The sequence below is a fragment of the Corvus cornix genome, chromosome 2 (genome assembly GCF_000738735.6).
Source record: "Corvus cornix cornix isolate S_Up_H32 chromosome 2, ASM73873v5, whole genome shotgun sequence".
Classification (NCBI taxonomy): Eukaryota; Metazoa; Chordata; class Aves; order Passeriformes; family Corvidae; genus Corvus; species Corvus cornix.
This window is the reverse complement of record NC_046333.1, coordinates 110,915,281-110,936,920: the sequence shown is the minus strand read 5'-3', so window position 1 is coordinate 110,936,920 and position 21,640 is coordinate 110,915,281. Positions and strand designations below refer to the sequence as shown.

The window sequence follows — 21,640 nt, the reverse complement described above, 5'->3', positions numbered from 1 at the left end:
TTTGGAGCCGTTGGGATTATCTAGGTTCTTTCTTCAAAATATATGAAAAATTGAAGTGGGCTGGAATAAAAATAGGGGGAGTGAGAAAAATGAATCATGTTTGTCCACATACAGCAAACTTAGTGGAGTGTGTTAGCAAGGAATTATGATCGTGGGACAGCAAGTGGGAGTCATACATAATTATTACCTTTTAGTTTCTCATCTTTTGTTTTTATTCGGTCACTGAAGCCATAATTGCATGTATTTTGTCATAGAAGTGCCCATGTAAATCAGTTTTGTTGTGGCATGAATTACATGATCAGTAATGGTGTTATAAAATATATTAAGTTTGGAACAGCCTTATTGCTTAAAATACACAGTGAATGTTAGGTTATGCTGCTGCCTCCAAAGATCTAAATTCGAATACAGTGTTGGAGTGCAAGGGAATTGGCCATTCTTATTTCGTTCTTCATATATTGATGTTGTATTACAAAATTCAGCCTGCTTGATAGATGTCTATTCTGGAAAAACAAGAGTCCCAGTTCCTGCCCCTGCATTAGAACTCTGTCCATAGGCAGCTGTAAAACAAACAAAACCTCGTGTGGGTGGTTCTGTTAAAAAGGCGGGAACTGAACTGCACTGGTTAAATTCAGAGATATTGGGGACTGTTTCTTTTTAGAAGCCTTTAGCTATCATGACACTATCACTTTTGAAAATCAGATGCTAGGTGTTCTCACTTTTCTGTCACTTCTTCCAGCCGGATGTCTGTGTGCAAAAGTAGAAAATTTTAACAACATCCCTTTCTTTTCCTCATGTTGTGGTATGTCCTCACGGAGTATGTCTTCAAGCAATTTTTGCAGGGGCAAATTGTTTGTAACAACTTCCTTCGTGTTCATAATTACAGTCAGCTCTTTGAGTTAAAACCTTTTATTAAATACCTTTGTGAAATGCTAGACACAGATTTACTGGGAAGGGAGTGTGAGAGTAAAAGAACTGTTGCATCCTTACTAACAACCACATAATGCATTTTTGTGCCACGTCTTTGGGACTGCTTCTGCCTTTGAATTGTGTCTGTGCATTTAGAGAAAGAAGCACAGATACTTTTTGTTTTGTTTTTTTAAATATTTAAAAAAATACTGGAGTGGAAGATCACTTCCTATTAAGAGGCCAAATGCCCTGGTTTGGCAAAATGGACTGCTTGCAGTGATCCTTGTGATCACACAGCTTTCCTACAATACTGTGTCTGTAGGGTGGGTGATCTTCAGATATTAATGGAAGGGTCTTTAACTCTCTTCTAAAAAAGGACAATGTGTCTTATGATTATCACAATTTATCTATTCATCTTGTCTCCCTTACTTTTTCTGTTCTCTTTTTTATTCTTTTCCCTTTGCAGGATGGAGTAGGTGTAGATGAGAAGCTGTCTTTACGGCGGGTGGCCGTCGTAGAAGATTTCTTTGACATTATCTATTCCATGCATGTTGAAACTGGGCCTAATGGAGAACAAATCAGAAAACATGCTGGACAAAAGAGAACGTATAAAGCAGTAAGTAAAAAAACCAACTAGAAGTGAACATGAGTCTTTAAAAATGTGAGTTATTTGGGCTTAGTCACATGGCATGAGATTTGTGGGTTTTTTTCCAACTGAATTAGTACTGATAACCTCACTCTCAAATTGATTCCAGAGATCTTTCAGTAATGCATGAAGACATATGGTTTAGAAATCACATTTGCTGTGTAATAAGGGCCACATCCATTGACTTCACTAGAGATTTTCTCATTGGTACGAGAGGAGAATTTGCTATTTCTGTAATGGTTTTGCAATTTTTCTGATTTCTCTGTATGAGTTAATTGCTATTAAATGGATGAAGTGTTAAAGAAGACGTAGAAGGAACTGTCACAACTTGGCTAAATGGGTTGCTGTATTTCAGCATAAAAATGCAGGTGCCTTGTAGTTTATTGCTGCAGACTAAGTAGTACCTAATGGTTTAATGGTATGAAAACTTGTAAATGTCCTAAATTCAAAGGGCTGGAAAGCTACTAGGTACAGTAAGGAAAGTGTTAAGGGGGCACCTCTCATACCTGCATAAACTGGCTGAGTAGGGAGAAAATATTATTTCTAAAATTTTGGTTGTATCAGTACAGTCTTAAAATAGCTGCAAATAGCTTTTGTGATTAGTGACACAAGTACAACACTTAATTTTCTTGTGGAGAACTAATGAAACATTTGCTGCACTTTCCCAAGGTGCTTAGAATGTATGGTCTTACCTGCATTTGGGTGACCAACTTTTCATGTGTAAGGCTGTGATAGGGCCAGGCACACTCAGAGGTGGATCCTGACCCATCTGCCCAATTGTTTCCAGTTGCTGAAGCTCCAGGGGCCCCCCTGGCGTGGCAGAGCGGGGGTGTCCAGCCAGGGCCCATCACACACCCCTGGCCAGAGTGCAGGGCATCCAAGGCACCTCTCCCTCTGGTCCCAGTGGGATGAGGCTGGCAGGGAGCTGTGGACAGCGCCCTGAGGTGACCTACCACCCTCAACACAGCTCTTCCTCTTAAAAACAACCTGCAGTTATTTGAGCTGTTTTTCATCAGAGGTCACCAAAATATGGGGAAACTCCAAGTTTCTGATTCTATTTTGGCTGTGAGAAATAGCTGTTTTTCCATTACTGTTTTTTTTTTACCCATATAACAGTCTTTTCTCTGTATCTGTGAATCCCTTCAGAGATATTTTATTTATAGGCTATTTCAGATGGTTTGTTGTGGGATAAGCTCTTGGCAAAATTTCTTCTAATTTGTTCCCAGAGGTATTGACCTTAAGACAGACATATGAAGACATCTTTCATGTGGGTGTGCTTTTGTAAGGCTTAGAGTGTTATTTCAGGGTGAACAAATGCAAACTCCTTAAATTAATTTTTATCTGGCACCTCAGCCATTTTGATACTTTGTCTTCTCTTTCGAAAAGCATTAGAAAAGTGGTATTTTCCATTGACCTTTCTATTTTGTTTTACTTCAGCAATCTATTCAAAGGTATAGGTCACAAACATCTTAGAATAATATACAGCTATAAGGAATGCTGCCAACTATAAATACAATACTTCAAGTCATCATCCCACAAATACGTGCCAAGTATAATATTTACTACCATAAGAATCCCATGATTACAGGTCAGATAAGAAATTTGTGAATAGCATGAAAGACTAGTGTATCTTTGGTGAGAAGAACTATTTGTGCAGATTCAGTAGCCTACGCAGTAGTTTCATCTATTGTCAACTTTTATTGCAATTGAGACATGAGCCTGTTGCATTGTTAAGGATGCCCAAATGTAAGTTTTTGTCATTATCAGTCTGCAATATTTGTGCATCAATTTCATTGTATATTCATTTATCAAGGGCATTGAGTCATATTTCCCAGTGACAGGATTCACATATATAATTTTGAAGGACTTCCATAGATTAAAAAAATGGACAAAAGACTCCAGAAGAAACTAATTTCAATTCTTGCTCTCTATTCTGACGTAAGAATTAGCTTGAGTAAACAGGCATCAAACTCTACCAGACCATCCGGGTAAACACATGCTCCTTTACTGGACCTGTCCATGAAAATGCCTTTAGTAAAATTAAGAGCTGTAGTGTCAGTCTGTTCCAGGAAGCCACACAGTACCTACCTCCCCTGTGGCACTTTAAGGAGGAAAAAGTTAGTATCTCGGGTAACTGTCTCCCAAAACATTATACTCTAAAAGCTTTATAAATCAAACTGGAGTACTTTGGCAGGGTTTAATTTCATTAAGTGAATCTGGAACAAGATTAATTTAGTCTTGTTTCTTTATTCACATGTCAGAAGTGAATCATCCCTGAGATCTCTGCATGTATTTATCATGCATAAGTATTCGCCAAATGGTTTGAGTGAAGAACTTTTATAGGAGAGATGGTTCACAAACAGTATGCTACAATTGATACTTGTAATTCACAACCCCTGGCATGAGTTGGTCACATTGCTTCTGTTCTCTCACTGGGTAACCAAAACCTTTTAACACAGAAATTATGGGGAGAAAACACCACAATTCGGTACAAAATTTCTGAACTTCTGAAGTTCATAAATACTGTCATGGATTTTCAGTACCTAAGTATTTCTGAAAAATTAATGGCACAGCCCTTGGGAATTGCAACATATTGTTTTTAAGTAATTAATTTACTTAAAGATCTGTGAGTCTCGTTTTCAATAGTGAACCTGCTCCACTCAAAGTTTTGAAGGCCCCTCAAGCATGATTGGAAGGATAATGAAATTGTCAAAGGTGACTTAATTAACTACTGTCTGCATGTACATAGAGTAACAAATTTGGTATAACTAGAGTCTTTTTAATTTTTGATAAAGTCACCCTGGGTGCTGGAGTGCTAAAATACTTTAGAATGTCTCTCTAAAAGTGTGTTCTGAACACTTGACAAACTCAGGGAATCTGCACTGCCTTGTTTATGTTAACTGTGTGGAAATGCATGATATTTTTACAACTGATTGATTTGTGTGGGACTTCCTACAGCGATGCTGTACAAGAAGATAAATAGGATGTGGTACTTGAAACCTCTTAAAGAGCAGAGTACTGGAAGAGTCTTCCCATTTTAATTGGGGCAGCAATATACCAAACTTTAGGATTTTTGGCACAAACCCTATACGTAAACTAGGAAAGCATCTGTCCTTCAATATTTAAGTTTAGAATAAGGACCCAGTCTCTTCTCCTCTTCACACAAAAAGATCAGAAGAGAATTGTATAAACTCTGTGTATATGGTGTGGGAGAGTAACACTGAAAACATGCAAAACAGGAGAAGTGTCCTATTTAACTGGCAGATTTTGTGCTCATTTCGGGTGCCTGACTTGTATACAAGGTAAGATTGATGTGCTGCGTTCCTTGCCAGCATAACTTTAGGTAGATCTACACCAGCAAATCACCCAGACGTGGCTCATATATGTAAAATGAAACCAAGAATTTTAAATCCTATCCAAAGTGTGCCAGACTGAAGGAATAATTCATGCGATGCTTTTAATCTCAGCTGTTTTCCCAGTTCCCAGGGAAGTTTACAAGCAGGGAAGACATTGGAGGTCTTGATCTGGGAGATAATTCCCTCACAAAGGCAGGATATGTGACACAAGGCCTGGCTGAGGTGGTTGCTCAGCAGGGGCACAGGTGACCAGGAAGATACGGAAGGTGAAAAGAGCATGTTCCTCAGGGCAAAGGAAAGCAGCGGTGCCCAAAGGGGTCCGTGCTTGTCCTGCCTTCCCCTGGGTCCTCTGCTGGGCCTCACAGGAGGTGGAGTGAAATGCTGATGCAGGCAATGTGGTCAGGAGAAAGTACTGGGATCGCACAGGAGTATCTCTGCTAGCAGTTGCTGCCACAGCTCAGTGTCTGAGGGGAGCTGCTTTGCTTTGGGGTAGTACTTTTCACTCTGTGTTCCCAGGGAGTTATTTTTGTATAGGCATCCCACTCTGAAAGGAGAACTGTGGCATCAAACTGGGCATGGGGATGCATGGGAGAGAAGTGTTCAGGAAAAGAATCCATCTGGTGTATTTGGGAAAGGCATGCAACAAGTGTGTAGCAGGCTTTCTGTGCCTTTGTAGAGCTACATTTCTTGATTTAAACTATTCATCTGTGTCTACAACTTAAATACAAGTGCTGAGGGGTATATCAGAGGTGGGAGTAATGGGGAAAAGTTGTGGCTACAGTAGCAGCATAATGCAACAGGCTCAAGCTGTCAGGACAACTCTGTGATTCAGTGCAAACCAGGAAAAAAAATAGCCTTATTATATTTTTCAAGAAACGCAAATGGTCTGTGATGAGACTGAAGATCTAAAACATCTGTGTTACCTCTCACGCCCAGCTATAGGTACTGTTAGGCTAGATTAAGTGATTAAGCCCTATATTTCAGAATAGATTTATATTCCTTACTTTGTTTTAATATCCTTAAAAAAGATATTAGATTTTAATTCATTCAAACAATTGAGTAGGTGCCTCACCTTTCTATGTTATATCTGAGCACATTTTCCCATAACTAAGTGCATCATCTAGCTCAGAACCGTGTGTCTCATAGCTACCTTAAGCAACTTTAATTCTATGTACATATTCTACTTGAAATTTTTACCTATGAAAGATGATCTAGTATCTGTCTGTTGAGCCTGCTAGTCTCTCTGAAAAACCTTGAAACACTACAGCAGTGAACTTGAATTGTTAGTGGGGGTTGTCATGTCTGAGCAGGTGAAATGGGTTGGTTAATAAGACTCTGAACCCATGAATGAAAAAAGAGCCACTGAGCTGATGAGCTGGAAGAAGCAGGCTTGCAAAAGATGGGGGAGATACTAATGTGTCAAGGGAAAGTAGCTTGAGACAAGACTCTCATCAGGAGTACATAAATGTATAACATCTGAGGCATAACAGGAGTCTTTTGGATGTGGGGCAATATCTGGGGTCTTGTGCCTCATCCAGCTGTTTCAGTGATAAATGTTTCTTGATTCTGGATCAAGCTTTTGAGTAGCTTCTTTTTCTCCTGTCAGCCTAAGAAAAGCCTTTCTGAGATTGAGAATCAAGGGGTTACTCTTTTTCCCTCCCAAAACAGGAGCATGCTTGTGAGTCCCCTGTGAGCATCACACTGAGTGTGCTCTCCTCAGGGAATAATTTTTTGACAGGTTGTACTGTGAAGTAACATCATCTCCTTTCTGATCAAACAGGGCTAAAGTAGGTTTGGGGCTTGGCTGGTTTCTGTACAGGGCAGACCTTGTCCTTGGGGAAGTGGAAGAACTTGAGCTTTGTGCAGGGCCTTAGCATGCTTAAATTCTTGCATCCATACCATTCTTGTGTGCATGGCAAAACAGCCAAGCTCCGTGCACTTTTACTCTATGGGCTTGTTCCTGCTTCTTTGCAAAGGGTGACTGTTGAGTGTCCTGGCAATTGTCCCACTAGCAGGTGTTTCCCATCGCTTCCCTCACAGAAAGCAGCTTCTGCTATATGGGGAGACAGGGGAAGGGAGCTGTGAAGCGCAAGTTTAGCACATGAAGGAACAGCATTTCCCACAGTGTAGCGGGGTAGCGAGCTCTTGATAAAACTCCCAGCAGTGATATATCTGATTTCCTATGTCAGCCTTCTATTGTGACCTCTTGCTGAGGAAAGGAGAGGGCTTCCCTTGGCTGGCTCACCCTCCTGTCATCAAGAAGCCCATTTCTGCCACCTGGTTTGATGGCTGTGGGCCCAGGACAGATTACCATCTTCACTCTGTCCCTGTCTTTCTCTCTCTTTCCCTCCTCCTGGAGTCTTCTTTTGATCATCTTTTTCCCCTTTACCCTCCTTAATTAAAAAAATACAAACACACACACGAAATCTCTATTCTGACACATTGTATCTTCCAGACTACACATACATCCTCCATATTAATTCTTTAGAGGTTAATAGGTTCACTTGCAAAATTTCACTCCCTCTCCTAACACTTGTCTTTCCTACTCTGCCATATGTGTCCTAAAATCTGCCTTTCAGTTTAGGACTTGTTAATTTTCCAAGCAAAAATTTATCTCTGAAAGCTACACCATCACAACATCCTGCACTTAAATCATCTGAGTATGGGAGAGCATAAAGGAAACTTTGCTTGTTTGCTCTGCCTGTAGTAGAAATGCAATAGGCTTCTCACAGACAATTAGGACATTCATTGCTTAGCTCCAGGGTAAATCAGATTACATGCTCAGGTAGTGGATTACTTGCCTGTGCTAGTTGTGCTCTTCATGGGATCCAATAAACAAGCCTAGACAAGCCTTCACTGCTGGGCGATGTTTTGGATGCAGTCATATATGTCAAAATATGTCAAACACTTTGTGAATGGTGAAGGAAGATCATGAAAGTTTTGACTGAAAGCACTGAAGTCAACTCATTTTCCTCTCAATTCAGAGTTAAAACCACATATATGTAGATGTGCATGGACTGTATTGTTAGGAAATGTTTACTTTTTATCCTATAATTTCTGAGGCTAAAAAGAACCCTGTATAATTTTTGCAGGTTTTACTTAATGCTCTGGATGTTCTGTTTCTTCTTCATGTATCTTCACAATGTAAAAAAGCATTTAGCTGTAAGAGCTGTACCGAATACACAATATCTAAACACAAACCTGCTAGAATCTGCTTATTTTCTGATTTCTCCATGATACAGAATACATCCAGTTATGAGAAAACATATCTCTACAAGCAGCAGAAGATATACTAATGTGCAGTAAAAACACTAGTAAGAGTAAGGAATCCCATAAGGATACTTCTAGAGCTTCATATTTGAGAAAAGTATATTTTAAATTTTTTTTTAAGTCAATCCAAGTAATTTTATCAATATGGTAAATCAGCACTCACTGATCTTTGATGGGAATGGGCATGTGCATGAGAAGTTTCCTGTAAGTCATACCAAAAAGATGCCAGTCTGATTTGTCGGTAAATAATAAAGTATGTAAATAATGCAATATCCCCAACTTCATTTTTCTGGTTTTATTTTTTCTTAAAATATAGAAGTGTATGCATTTTTAAAAAAAAAAATTTGGTGTGGATTTACAATAAACCAGTATTCTTTTTTTACAACACATCACTGAGAAAGAAGGTCTGGCCATATACTTTATTGGCTAATAGCCTTGAGAAGAGGGCTAGGACCTGGACCACTGAAGGCAGTGAGAGGAAACAGCATCAGCAAGGACTGAGTCATTACTGCTTTCTTTTGGATAGAATGAAGGACAGAAATAATTTTTCCTGATGAAATCAGACCACTCAGGTATTTCTGTATAGCTGCTTAGAAGGTGTCATAGGCCTCCACACTGTGCTCTGAAACACTCAAATGCAAGCCAGCTCCATGAACTACCTCAGTCCAGTCTCGTGCACAACCTGGTAAGCTCTACTGAGAGCTGAAATACAGGATTTCGTGTTCAGCCTTGTGCTAATTTGCTTGAGCATTTCTCAGCTACAGCTGGTTCAGAGCTTGGCCGGAGCGAGCAAGTGGCTATCTGCATCTTATAAAGTAGATATGAATGGCAAACTAGAGTCTGTACTGTTGGGGGCGTGAAATTGTGGGGTTGGGGAGAGGCAATTCATAAGCTTTCTGGCAGTGAAAGTTGGAGAGAGCTTTCTTTTCTGTATATTTAGGCAACAAGAATGAGGACTGCTGTGGGTTATGCTCCTTATGTATCTCTTTTAATGTGATTCCTGTTGTGTTATGCCAATTTATACAGGCTGAAGTCTAGGAATGCCAGTGATTGATTCAAATTATTAAATAAACAGGGGAAGAAGTTGGTGAAATCTGGAGTTATTTAGGGAAGGGCATCCTTAAAAATGTGTTGCAGTGGGAGGTTGGAGACACGAGCATCTGCTCTGTGGACAAATTTAGTTATAAAACCCAGTTCCCTTATAGTCAGTGGAGCATACCTGTCAAACCTGGGCCTTATCTCGCTTTCTGTCCATGGAGGGATTTCATCTTGTTTGAGCAGAACTGGAATTTTGACAGAGATGCTTGATTAGAATAAATGGAGCGTTCCTATTAAATGCAGGTGACTAATGAATCCATGGGTAAGCTCCATTAATTTCAATGAAGTGCTAAACATGTTAAATGTTATAAGAGAGAGGTTGCTGCCTATATGCACTTTCCAATTTTTTCAATGCTAATTTCTAGCTGATTTTAGGTTCTTTCTTTAGTTTCCATAAAGCATGAGCATAACCAGTGTTTTCATGATTAGAAAGGTAAATAAGCATCTGTTCTGTGGGTATGAAAACCGGGAAAAAATAATCTAAAAATGTATTTTTGGTAGGATCTCCCATTCAAAAGTGGCTTTATTTAGTGCCTTAATTTTCAGAAAAATTGTTTCAGGCCCAGAGAAAATCTTTGCCAATTTTCCTCACAGAACAATACTTGGTTTTATACTAATTCTCTTCTCCCCCCATAAGATTTCTGTTATATAAGAAAACAACAAAAGCCAATGTTATAAACATGATGGTATATTTTGCATTCCCGCTTTATAATGCATCATTTCTATGTATTGATTTGACACATCACATCAACAAACACTAATTTAAAGCCCACCTCTTTTCAAAAATACTGCTGCTGATAAATTTGGTTCATGGAGTTTTAGGAAATGTAAGATTCAGCATATGTTAAGTAGGTGACGAGCCAAGTGGAAGAGTATAAGAGAGTTAAAACTGACCATTCCTCCTCCTCTTAGCACCCTTGTTGAGGTGCAGAAGTGATTTGGACAGTATGTAATCCCATTTACATCCGGTTAAAAAAAGTTATTTTGTCCTTCCTGTAGCCACACTTTCATACACAACATCTCCGTTCTTCTTCACTTCCTACTGAGACTTGCATCTCAGCATAGTGCTTGATAGGAAATCAAATCCTGCTGTAGGTTTTACAGTGGGGGAGTACATGCAGATTAACAACTCACTCTCATAATCTCTCTTGCTGGGACTTGGTCTTTCTTTAAGGATTACCTCCACAGGAAGATAGCCACCGTAGTTGGGAAAAGAAAGACTAGAGATTCATTGTAACACTTGCACTGTTCAGTGTATATGCATCAAAGTGTATAAGGAATCACAGAAAAGCCATGGGTTTGCCTTTTATTGGCTTGAAAACATCCAAGTTTGGATATTTTCATCAAATATCCAGCCATCTAATAAAGCTGCTCCAGTGCACCGGAGTGTAACAGTTTCTGCTGATGTCTGGTTTGAATGTCCCAAGACACCACTGTTGTTGTCTCTGGGTATGCACTATAAAGTGTTTTTCTCTAGTTTTTAAACTCCCTTTCAGGCAGTGGTGGGCTACAATTAGATCTTTCTTGGCCTCAATCTACCCGAAACAAATCTATCTCCCTCAACCTTTCCTTCAGGTTCCAGCTGCTATGATGGCCTGGCTCAGAGACATCTTCTGCTTCTAAGCAGCCTTCCTAAAGTGTGGAGGGGAACTTTGAACTGTGAAAGGAAACCTGAGCACATTATTCCAGCTGCTTTCCTACCAGCACTGGGTAGAGAGGGATAATAATTTTTCTTGATCTGCTGGCAATGTAAAGTATGAGATGTAGTTTGTCTGTGATCAGAGAGTACGCCGTTAGCTTATTTTCAGCTTGGCACCAGTCTCCAGGTCCTTTTCAGCAAGGCAAAGTGTCTATAAAGACAGAGGCATCCTTTGGGGTGGGGGAAATGCAATCTTTAAAACCAGCAATAACTGCTTCATCTTCTCCCCTTTCAAAAGAGAAAAAAATCCGTCTGGTGCCTGCTTGTGAGTATGTGGTTAGAAACAATGGCATTGCTGAAATGAAGAAGCAATTAAAATCTGTTGTTTCAAGATATTGCAGAGTCTTTAAAATCAACTGGTTCACAAATTCTTTAACTATTAGTAAAAGTAATGTAGGTACTCCAAAGTATAAAACCACAAGATTTTGAAGAATATTTTCACAAAACATTCAAGTACAAATTTAAAATAGTAAGGCAACCTTCATTGCTGCTAATACATCAAGTCCTGTATCTGTCTATGTATTTTTACAACAAAAAGACATAGAACACATAAGACAAGGGCTTTCTTTTTTTGGCATTGGCTATTAAAAAAGGTCTCTCTTCAAATTTTTTTGATACCATTCCACAGTGGGATAGTTGTTATGTATGAGTCTTTTTGCTGAAAGGAATTTGAAATGACTTGCAAGCAGAAGACAACCCCGCTTTTGATATAAGTGGAATTTTGTTCAGTAACAACTGCTAGTAGCCATTAGATGATAAGTAGGCAGATTGGAGAGATGTTTCTTGAAATCCTACATAGTATGCAGAACATGCTTTCATTGTGCTTCCTGGCATTAAAAGATAATGTGCCTTATTTGGAAATGTGATGATCAGGTCTGTTAAATCATGCTCAATCAGCTTACATAATAACACTTATATTTTGTTATTAATTTCAGATTTCAGAGACCTATGCCTTCCTACCGAGAGAAGCGGTGACACGATTTCTAATGAGCTGCTCAGAGTGCCAGAAAAGAATGCATTTAAACCCAGATGGAGCGGATCATAAAGGTAGTTTTAGTGTCAAATAGTGGGATGTAAAGTAATTTTATTTCTAATACCCATTTTTATTTTCCTAGCTTAGGTGAGAGTTCATATAAATTTGGTAGACTGTAACAGTTCAGCAAGTCAGATCACCTCATTTACTTAAGCTGGAAGGTAGTGAATCTTCTGCTTTCACTTAAGGGTGGAGTATAATACCATCTGCACCCTCAATAGAAAGATGATTTTATCTGGAGGAAATAATTTATTTTGCTATGGAAATGTTTGTATGGGAGCTTAAGCATAAGGAATAGATAGGGTATATGGGCTCTAGTTATTTAGGGAAGAAGAACTCATCAGTTTTCAGGGTTTGAACTTGGTTTTCCTTTTTCTTTGGGAGACTTCCATTTTTACAGCCTACAAGCGATTGAAAATGCAGAAGTTGGAGCTAAATGACATAACAGTCTGACTTCGACTGCAGAGTAGGCTGACACAGACTCCACAGTTAACATATAATGCATAATAACTATTTTTTTGCAGATAATGGAAAACCTCCAACTCTGGTGACCAGTATGATTGATTACAACATGCCCATTACTATGGCTTATATGAAACACATGAAGCTGCAGCTACTAAACTCACAGCAAGATGAGGTAAAACCTGAAAACTTTTAAGTTTGGTTTTCTATTCTCCTGTGTTTTTTGTACTTGTCTTTGAGGTAGCTAGGAAACTGAAGATGATTGTTGATCCCATCTTCATAATTTTGTTGCTAAAACAGTCAGTCTGAAGCCAAGGCAGGGCTGTTTTCAAGCAGCAGATTGAGAGAAAATATCATTACTTATGGCCCTTCTATGACTGGGGGTAGTGAGCTGTACTTTGAATTGCCTGAAGGTGCTCTTTCACTGGACCAGTGGAAAGGGGGATGGGGCCAGCACATCAAGACTTAGTTCTGTGCCCAGCAGTGACTTCCATTGTCTGCTTCCAGAAACCAGTACAATCAAAAGCTGAAATGAATGCCATGGTGTTCTCAAGGTTAGCAGCCATGATGCATCACAGTTTACTGACAGAGATGAAAGTCCTGGCAACATCAGTTGAAATCTTTAAGGCAAAAAGCTTAAAAATAAGAGTAGGAGTTGCTTTTGAAATTTTGAATAAAAAGGCAGAAGAAAAGGAAGAGAAGTAGACTGAGAATCAAGCTTCTTCATAGAGAATTTGGGTTGAATTGTATTTATTTCTTCTCAAAGATTGTTTGCTTTCTCTGATTTATTTAGAGTTTTCCCAGATCTTAAGAAGTGCTTCATAAATTGACAGGCACATACCGAATTGTTTGTAGTAACCTCCTTTTGCTGGAAGTTTTTTCATTTACCATTTAAGCTGCCAAATAGAAGCTCAGCTATGTGCCAGCCAAAAATCAGTTCTGCATTCTGTATCTTTCCATCCAACTACAAGATATTTTTTAATAAAGAAAGCCTTCAAAAACAACCTTAGCAGCTGGATTATGTCAAGACCCTGACTGATTTCTGACTTGTGCAGAGTCAACCAGACTTGTTTTCCCAATAAATAGATATGGGCTAATAGGAATTATTCAACACTCCCTAGAATGGGGATTTCATCACTCTTCTACAAATACCAGGATCCTTGTTTCAGTTTGGCCTTTTTTTTTTCCTTTTAATTGCAGAGGGTGTAGGGAGAGATCCCAAACTCAAAGTTCTTCATGCATATATACAGCCTGGTCATCTTTTCTTCCTGTTGAGTCTCCTGATTATTTCAGTGACCTGGAAGCAGGGTTTCAAGCAGCAGCAGAGAAGAGGCTTTATTCTGCAGTAGCTTTAGCAATTAAAGGACTCCTTGGTTTCTACACCTTTTCCCTTTGAGAATTACTACTTCCACAACAGGGTCAAGCACTCGTGCTGGATCAGAACCACATGCCTCAGAGCTTCTGTAGCCTGAATGTTTTGGTGTAGTCTTTCTGGTCTGATGACTGAAATTTTTGTTAAACCAGTTTTTCATCTAGACAAGCCAGTGGCAATGATATGGAGGCAGCAGGACTTAACATTGCTTGGTATTTTCCTGTCCAGCTCAGTTTTGCAACTCTGTTGTTACTGTGTATGAAATGCCTGCAGCAGTGGACTTATGAAAGTAATTTTTTATATGTTTTAGTAATAATAACTTTTTTAGCATAGAGTGGGCAAAAGGAAAGTTCTGGATTTATTAAAATAATTTTTTGTATATTTTAGTAATAATGACTTTTCCAGGGCAGAGTGGGCACAAGGAAAGTTCTCAAGATAATCGTCATGTCTTTCCTCAAAGCAGAGTTTTGCCAAGGTTTTCTTTTCCCCCCGGGCTGTACATTTGTTGCCCTTAGAACAAAATGACAGTGAAAATGTTGTAGTACAAAATAGCAAGCTTTCTGGTTCAAACTATTTCATGCACTTAAAAAACAGCCTTGGGTTTGTAGGAAAGATTCAATCAATCATATCTGTATTCTTTCTGGGGAAGGGTGTGGAATTGTGACAGGAGTAAACTTGGATCCCACCGCTAGCTAGCACAATGATTGAAAGCCTCCTAATTCTCTCATCCTCAATTCGACATTCTTAAGCTGAGACCATTGATGAGAGGGAAACAGGCTTCATCTAAAGGGAGAACTCGCCACTATGTGGGAACTTAGAGCTGTGCTGCAGCTGCTTTAAAGATGCCAGTGGTTCTCAGTTTTTGCTCCCATGCCCGTGTGTCCATGCAGATTCAGATAGATGTTTACAGAGTTTGGGAAGTGAGGTGGAGGTATTCTGCAATGCTGTAGGCAAACAGAGGCTGCCTATGTGTGTTGTTTTATAACTATACAAGTGTCAGCCAGAGCTCCCTTTCTGTGAGCCCATCAAATTGCCTAACCTCAGAACTGAAATAGGTAAGCTGCTGCTTGCTGGCTCCTGCAGGATCCAATGAGAAATACCCCTGCATTTTAACAGAGACACAGCAATCCAGAAGGTCTGGGGGAGTTTGTTTTCTTATCTTTCTGTTTGAACAAGCAGAGTGCATTTTCCCTAAACCTCAGAACCATCTGGCATGTGCCCTGGCCCTGTCTGTCTGGGGCGGGAGGCTGGTGGGCACCACGGTTCATCTGTGAGGGCAGTGTTTGGGTGTTTGTGGCTTCTGTAACTGGGGTGCTCCTACCTTATGTAAGGTAATACAGACAGGTGCCTGTTAGAGAAGCCCTCACTTTTCCATTTATTTTTTTACAAATCCCTGAGAACAAGATATGTTTATTTCCTTATGTGTCATTGTCCTGCTGTGGCAGTACAGAACAGCCTCACTTTGTGTGTTGTCCCACTCTTGCTCCTGAATGGCATTTGCAGTACTTCATCCTAATTTAACATGAGTCACTACTGCAGGGACCTTGCTTTCTGAAAATGAGAGAAATGTCCATACAAACTGGAAACATTGCTGAGACTCAAGGGAGGAACACATTTAAGGGTCTAGCACTCAGAAAGAAGCAAGCAGCTATATTTATATCTGTAGAATCCACTTGACAACAAGTACACAGTAAATCATATTCTAAAGGTTGCTATTTTTCTAGGCCGCTTTTGGTGAGCAACCCAGAAAAATAGTCAGAATCCTGTCTTATCCTGTTTTGATAAAAAAAAGTAACAAAAAATTATTTGGAAAAGTATTTCAAACATCTTCAGGGCATACAAAATTATTTGCCATATTTTTCCCTAAGTTCTTTAAAGCACTTTTCTTCTTAACAGGAGTAACCACCTCAGAAAAGTTGTCACTGAAAATATATTGCCTTAGGTTTGTACATTGCCTCAGCCATTTACAGAGCAAGACTTGTGGATACTTAATTTCTAATCCATGAGTGGATGTGTGAACTTCAGTGGGACAGAAGAAACTGAAGTCAAACATGCATCTGAATATTTTCTGGACTAGGTCCAAAACTGTTTAACTTTTACAAATCAGGATAATGATTAGGATTTTTACTTTTTTCCCTTTTTATCATCCCTCATTAAATGCTCTTTAATTGGACTTGATGGATAAATCATATTAAAGACGTGTAATGTAGAATAAATTTACAGTGATACTTCTGTGATTATATTACTTTTATTTGCCACTGACTGTCATGACCGTGCTCAGAACTTTTATAAGCTTTCTAATTTTCATAGATGCTTCTTTAAACATAGTGTAAGTGTGACATCATGCCAAGGAAATTTGATCGTGCATTCTCACTAGGTCAAGCTGCCATTTGGAAATATATTCCTGTGAGTTTTTGTGGTTTAACCCCAGCCAGCAACTAAGTACCATGTAGCGGCTTGCTCACTCCTCTCCCTGCTCTGGTGGGATGGGGGAGAAAATCAGAAAAACGTGAAAACCCAGGGGTTGAGATAAGAACAGTTTAATAATTTAAACAAAGTAAAATATACTACTACTGCTACTACTAATCGTAATGAAAGGAGAGAGAGAGAGAAGGAGGAATAAAACCCAAGAAACATGTATGATGCCAGAGAAGATTCCTCACCACCCACTGAAAGCCTGTCTCCCAGCAGCAACTGGCCCCCTCTGGCCAACTCCTCCCAATTTATACAGTGGGAATGATGCTCCATGGTGTGGAGCTCCAAATATCCCTTTGGCCAGTTCAGGTCAGCTGTCCTGGCAGTGCTCCCTCCTGGCTTCTTGTGCACCTGCTTGCTGGCGGAGCATGGGAACCTGAAAAGTCCTTGATTTAGAGTAAGCACTGCTTAGCAACAACCAAAACATCAGTGTGTTATTAACATTATTCTCATACTAAATCCAAACACAGCACTGTACCAGCTACTAAGTAGAAAATTAACTATCCCAGTCCAAACCAGGACAGTGGTCATTCACAGGGTTACTGACTTCCATGTGGGAAAGGTAAAGGATTCAGGCAGGGAATATAGGGAGGTCTCCTCAGCCAAATTTGAATAACAGGGACTTGGTGTGGGGTCTCTAGTTACCAATCCTTTTCTGGAAAAGACTATGGAGCTTCTATGTAGTATCCTCATAGCTGAACAAATTATATTTGTCAGATTATCATACCACATAAATGCTGTATTTTCCTTCCTCTCCTTGATGTGCTCTGCTTGTTTTCTTGAATACACAAATATTTAGTATGATTACACTCCACGCCAGATGCAAGTGGAACAAATGGGAAGAGGATGAACTGCACATATAATGTGAACAGTTTACCATGTCTTCTGACATGTCTCTTTCTATTTGCAGGATGAAAGTTCTATAGAAAGTGATGAGTTTGATATGAGTGACTCAACTAGAATGTCAGCTGTGAACTCCGACCTCAGCTCAAATCTGGAGGAGAGAATGCAAAGTCCTCAGAACCTCCAGGGCCAGCAGGATGGTAAGGCTCTCATTTTGTACAGAAAATGTGGCATTGCCTTGTCTTTTTTCCCATTCTGTGCTTTCATTTAGAATTTGCTTTTCTTCATAGTGTGTTTCAATAGGTAATTTGAAATACATGTTCCCTATATCTCAGCATGAAGAAGTTTGGAGTTTTTTTGCATGTTAATTTATTTGTTGCTTAGGCAACAGATGAGTGCTTAGACCACTGTATGTTAAGTAGTATTATCTTACTGTTTCTATATATATATCTGTAGTATGACCATGCACAGGCATAAAGGAAATGAAACTCAAACCTTTCTGAGGCAACCCAGAAAGCTGAGAAAGTTGTTTTTACAAGGAGGGAGTGTCACAGAAGCTGGTTATTTGAGAGATAGGAACTGGGATGTCATATTCAGAAGAAAGGATGAAAACAACAAATTCCTTTAGGGAAATAGAGGCAAAAGATGAGAAAACAGCGAGCAGCATTGTCCATTTGAATGTTAATTGTTTCTCGTTTACAGCACAAAGCTACTTTTTGGTCAGAGATGAAAGTTTTACTTTGCATTGCAGGTGCATAAATGAAGTTTCAGCCCTTGTTATATAGCAAGTTAAATGAGCCTGGTTTGGAATAAGCTTTCTTCTGGATTATGGAGCTCACAAATAGCCTGTCTACTACAGAATGTGACAGTGGCTCATGAGTGGCACATCAATGCACAACACCCAAAGTGCAGGTCTATTCTATTGCTATTAGAGACAACACATTGGAATTCCTTACTTGCTACTTGGGAATTTTCTGATCATGTGTGCCAAATCAGAAGTGCTTCTTATGTTTCTCTTGAACACTAAATATTTGATTTGATGGCTAACCTGGATGCTTTGCACTTCATGCATCATGGTAATTTGCTAGCTGGTAAAATATTTAGGTGAGAATGGGTGTGGTGCATAGTGGCTGATAGGATCTGGTGATGGGTTGGATCTTCAGCTGAGTTGCTCTCCAGACAAATAAAGGAGTATGATGTCTGTGATAATTTGCTAGGTCAGATTCTAAACACAACTGCCTTTTGTCTGAGTGTCCTCAAGCTATCACAGATTTTTTTCAACTTTTAACTTAATTTCTGTCTACATATGTTTGCTAAAGCAGCAGTTCTGATGCACATGATGTATGAAAAGTTAGTTCACTTTCCTGTTGAAGTTTGACTTTTCCCAGGGATAATATATTATAGTAATACTGCTAACTTGGAGGTTTCAGGGATACTTAGGAAGGTGCCATTTTTTAATGTATCTGGCTTTCAGTGCAATCCTATGCTGTAGAAGTTTCACATATATAGTTTCTTAATAATAATTGTATGCATGTGTATGTCTGAAATAAAAATTATAGCTCAGTACAGTAACCTGTGAAGAAATGCCTGTCATACATATCTTTACACCTGCTGCAACCAGATTCATGTGCCACATCTAATCATATTAGAACCTAAGTATGAATGATAAAGTGCTGCAAATCTGTCACTTTCTTTTTCAAATGTATGGGAAATAAATCCACTGTGCTCTTTGAACTTCAGGTGTGTGATCTTACAGTACAGTTTTAAATCTCTACGCTTTCCTTCCCTTCCTCCCAGATGGTACTTGCTCACCTTCCTAAGGCAATCCTATTTTTTGCTGCATCTTCTGGCTAAAGCATCTGCTGATAGAGAGATTTGAAATAGCAGCTCTCTTCCTGCTTCATGGTTTTCCTTTGCTGGCTGCTGTCAGGTAGCAAACCTAAGTGTGGCTAGTTATAGCAATACTGCTGTTTCAGATGAGGGAGAAGAGGCTGAAGGAGGAGCAGAAAGACATGAGAGAAGTGTGGGGGGGGAAGAGGAATGATAGGAGAGGGCAGGGAAAAAAAAGATTGGAAGAAAATAAAGAATATGAGAGGTAGAGGAAAGGAAGTTGGAACAGGAAGGAGGGCAAATAAAAGGGAACTTAAGGAACTTAGCAGTACAATCCCTTTTGCTGTCACAGGCTGCATTGTAAAATTTTACAAATTTAATCCTTAATTATAGCACACGCACACCAAAATCATCACCAAAGCCTGAATCTGTGTGTCTAAAGCGATTCTTGCTCCCTTTCCTCAATTCTGTATGTCTATGAAAGTTTATGTCAGCCACCACATTCAGCCTATAGATAAAGACACTTGGCATTTCCCTCATCTGAAGTGTGTTTGCTGCATCCTGGCAGGTGAAAACTTCCTGTTGCATAAGGTTGCCTGTGCACATGCAGTTGGAACTGGTGTCTGGGGTGGAATGGGATAGCACAGGTCTTCTGCTGCCCAAAGCATGCCCTCTTTGGGAGGATAATTTGCTAATGGGAATCATTAGGAAAATTGCTGCCTGGGGTGGGTTAAGGACAGCTCCAGTGTACCTAAAGGTGATGTGTTTAATCACTTTACTTCCCTGGTTTTCCATGTGAGGTAGGATGTGAATATTTTGGGACATCCCCTGGTTTTTTTTGTTATGGATTTCAATTGGTTTGGTATGAGAATATAAACTGTCTGTGTACCCTAGAGGAATATAATAGTGAGCTGGGCCATGCTACTGAGGGATAGATGGAGGCTGCTCTTCCACTTCAGTTTATCAGAGCATCAGAATGCTGACACTGTCTATGTAAAATAAATAAGATGCTTTCATAACTTCATCCCTTGGGGCTATACTTGCATCCTATTTAGACAGGCATTTGTCTTTGGGAGTCCATTACGCTCTGTAATGCTCATACTAGAAAATTTGACCTGAGGTTTCTCGATGTCTTCCAGCCCAATACTGTGTCCTGTTTCTCATGGTTAGGTTGCTTGAACCTAAATAGGATAAAGGCAAGTGTGAGAGAAACTCACAGTATCAGTTGAAAGCAATAGACTTCGTCACCCAGAAATGCCATAGTAGGTGAGAAAAATGCTGAGGAAGGGCGCAGAGACAGAAGGTGCATATTTGCTCAGAGTAAATGGGTGCTGGTACTGCACAAAAGTCCTGGGCTCTGCAAGTGGGCTGAGGCTTCGTAATACTTGTATTAAGCTTATTAGGTGGAAAGGGTACTGGGAATTAAGGAGGTAATGAAAAGCGTGGAGGGTTGGCAAATGGTACAGGGCTGCAGTACTACTAAAGACAATTCCCACTTAAATTAGCCTTAGTACGCCTTTAAATAACAGGGTCTTGAGTCACACCTGCTGGTGAATGGCTGAAAATAGCATCCTGAGCACCTGCAGGGCTGTTGCAATGATGGGGTAGGAGTTGGAAAAGGGCTGCGGGTCTTCCCTTCGGAGTCAGAAAACGAAAGCAGCCCTAATTTGCAATTGGTCCATTCCCCAGCTGGGAATGGGGTATGGTTCTCTGCTTACCAGTGCCTCCGAGGTGTTTTCTCTAGCAGCCAGCTGGATAACAGAGCTGCAAGCTGCAGATATGTTCCTTTCTCTTTTGCTTGCCTCTTGCTTGTTCCTATTTTTTTGCTTCCCTAGACATGACACAGTTCTGTGTCCTAAGCTGGTTCTTTGGAGTGAGCCCGGTGCACAACTCTTCTTCAGGCCAAGCTCCCACTTGAGAGCTGTCTATAATTCTCCTTTCTTTTAATAATGCTCTCGGGACTCTGATGTTGCTGGATCAAACCCTTTTGCCTGTGTCAGACCACAGACAGCAGGCAAGGTTTGTGAACTGAGTTGGAAATAAAGGAGCTTTTTTGTTTTTTAAGTTAGTGGTTCAACCTGTTAAAAAAAAAGATTTTTGTAGTGAAAACTGACCTCTAGATAGGTCTTCAAAGGAGCAGCAACAGCTTCTACCCTGAGTGAAAATGGGACTTTCATTGCCCTTGCCTGTTAGCTGGAGCCCTGTGCAGAACAGGTGGGTGTGTTTCTCTCTTCACTGTGGTAGTTCATTAGTTACCAAGACATGAGGTATGTAAGGGGATGCTCTGATTAGAGGAAATTAAGAACATGTACAACCCTAGAAGTGAGGAGAATTAAGTATGAATTTGGCACTGAATTTTTTCTTGTTTGTTTGTTTTTTTACTATGTGAGCTATCTAGTAAAAGTCAGGGATGAGACTATTTGACTGTAACTCAATGAAAGATGCAGGATTGATTTATTTTCAGTATTTCTCACTCTACTGAGGTATACAGAAACATATCAGTGATTAGTCTGGATTTGGGTGGAGGGACCGTGTTCTCTTCAATCTAGATTTTGGAAAATAACTGCTACGTGTTTATACATATTTATATACAACTGCCTCTCACAGGCACTGTGTGGAGATTTGTAGGAGCTTATAGGAGATAGCTATG

The 21,640-nt window shown here is 39.8% G+C and overlaps 1 protein-coding gene across 4 annotated transcripts in view; it reads left to right on the top strand.

The window, feature by feature from the left end:
• Positions 1-21,640, top strand: part of NOL4 (nucleolar protein 4) — a 190,116-nt gene that overhangs the window by 33,797 nt on the left and 134,679 nt on the right. For all 4 annotated transcript variants that reach the window (XM_039548920.1, XM_039548923.1, XM_039548922.1 and 1 more), the window contains exons 2-5: positions 1,373-1,522; positions 11,911-12,022; positions 12,533-12,645; positions 17,228-17,360. In XM_039548920.1, coding sequence (XP_039404854.1) covers positions 1,373-1,522; positions 11,911-12,022; positions 12,533-12,645; positions 17,228-17,360 — 508 coding nt within the window. The remainder of the gene's footprint in view (positions 1-1,372; positions 1,523-11,910; positions 12,023-12,532; positions 12,646-17,227; positions 17,361-21,640) is intronic.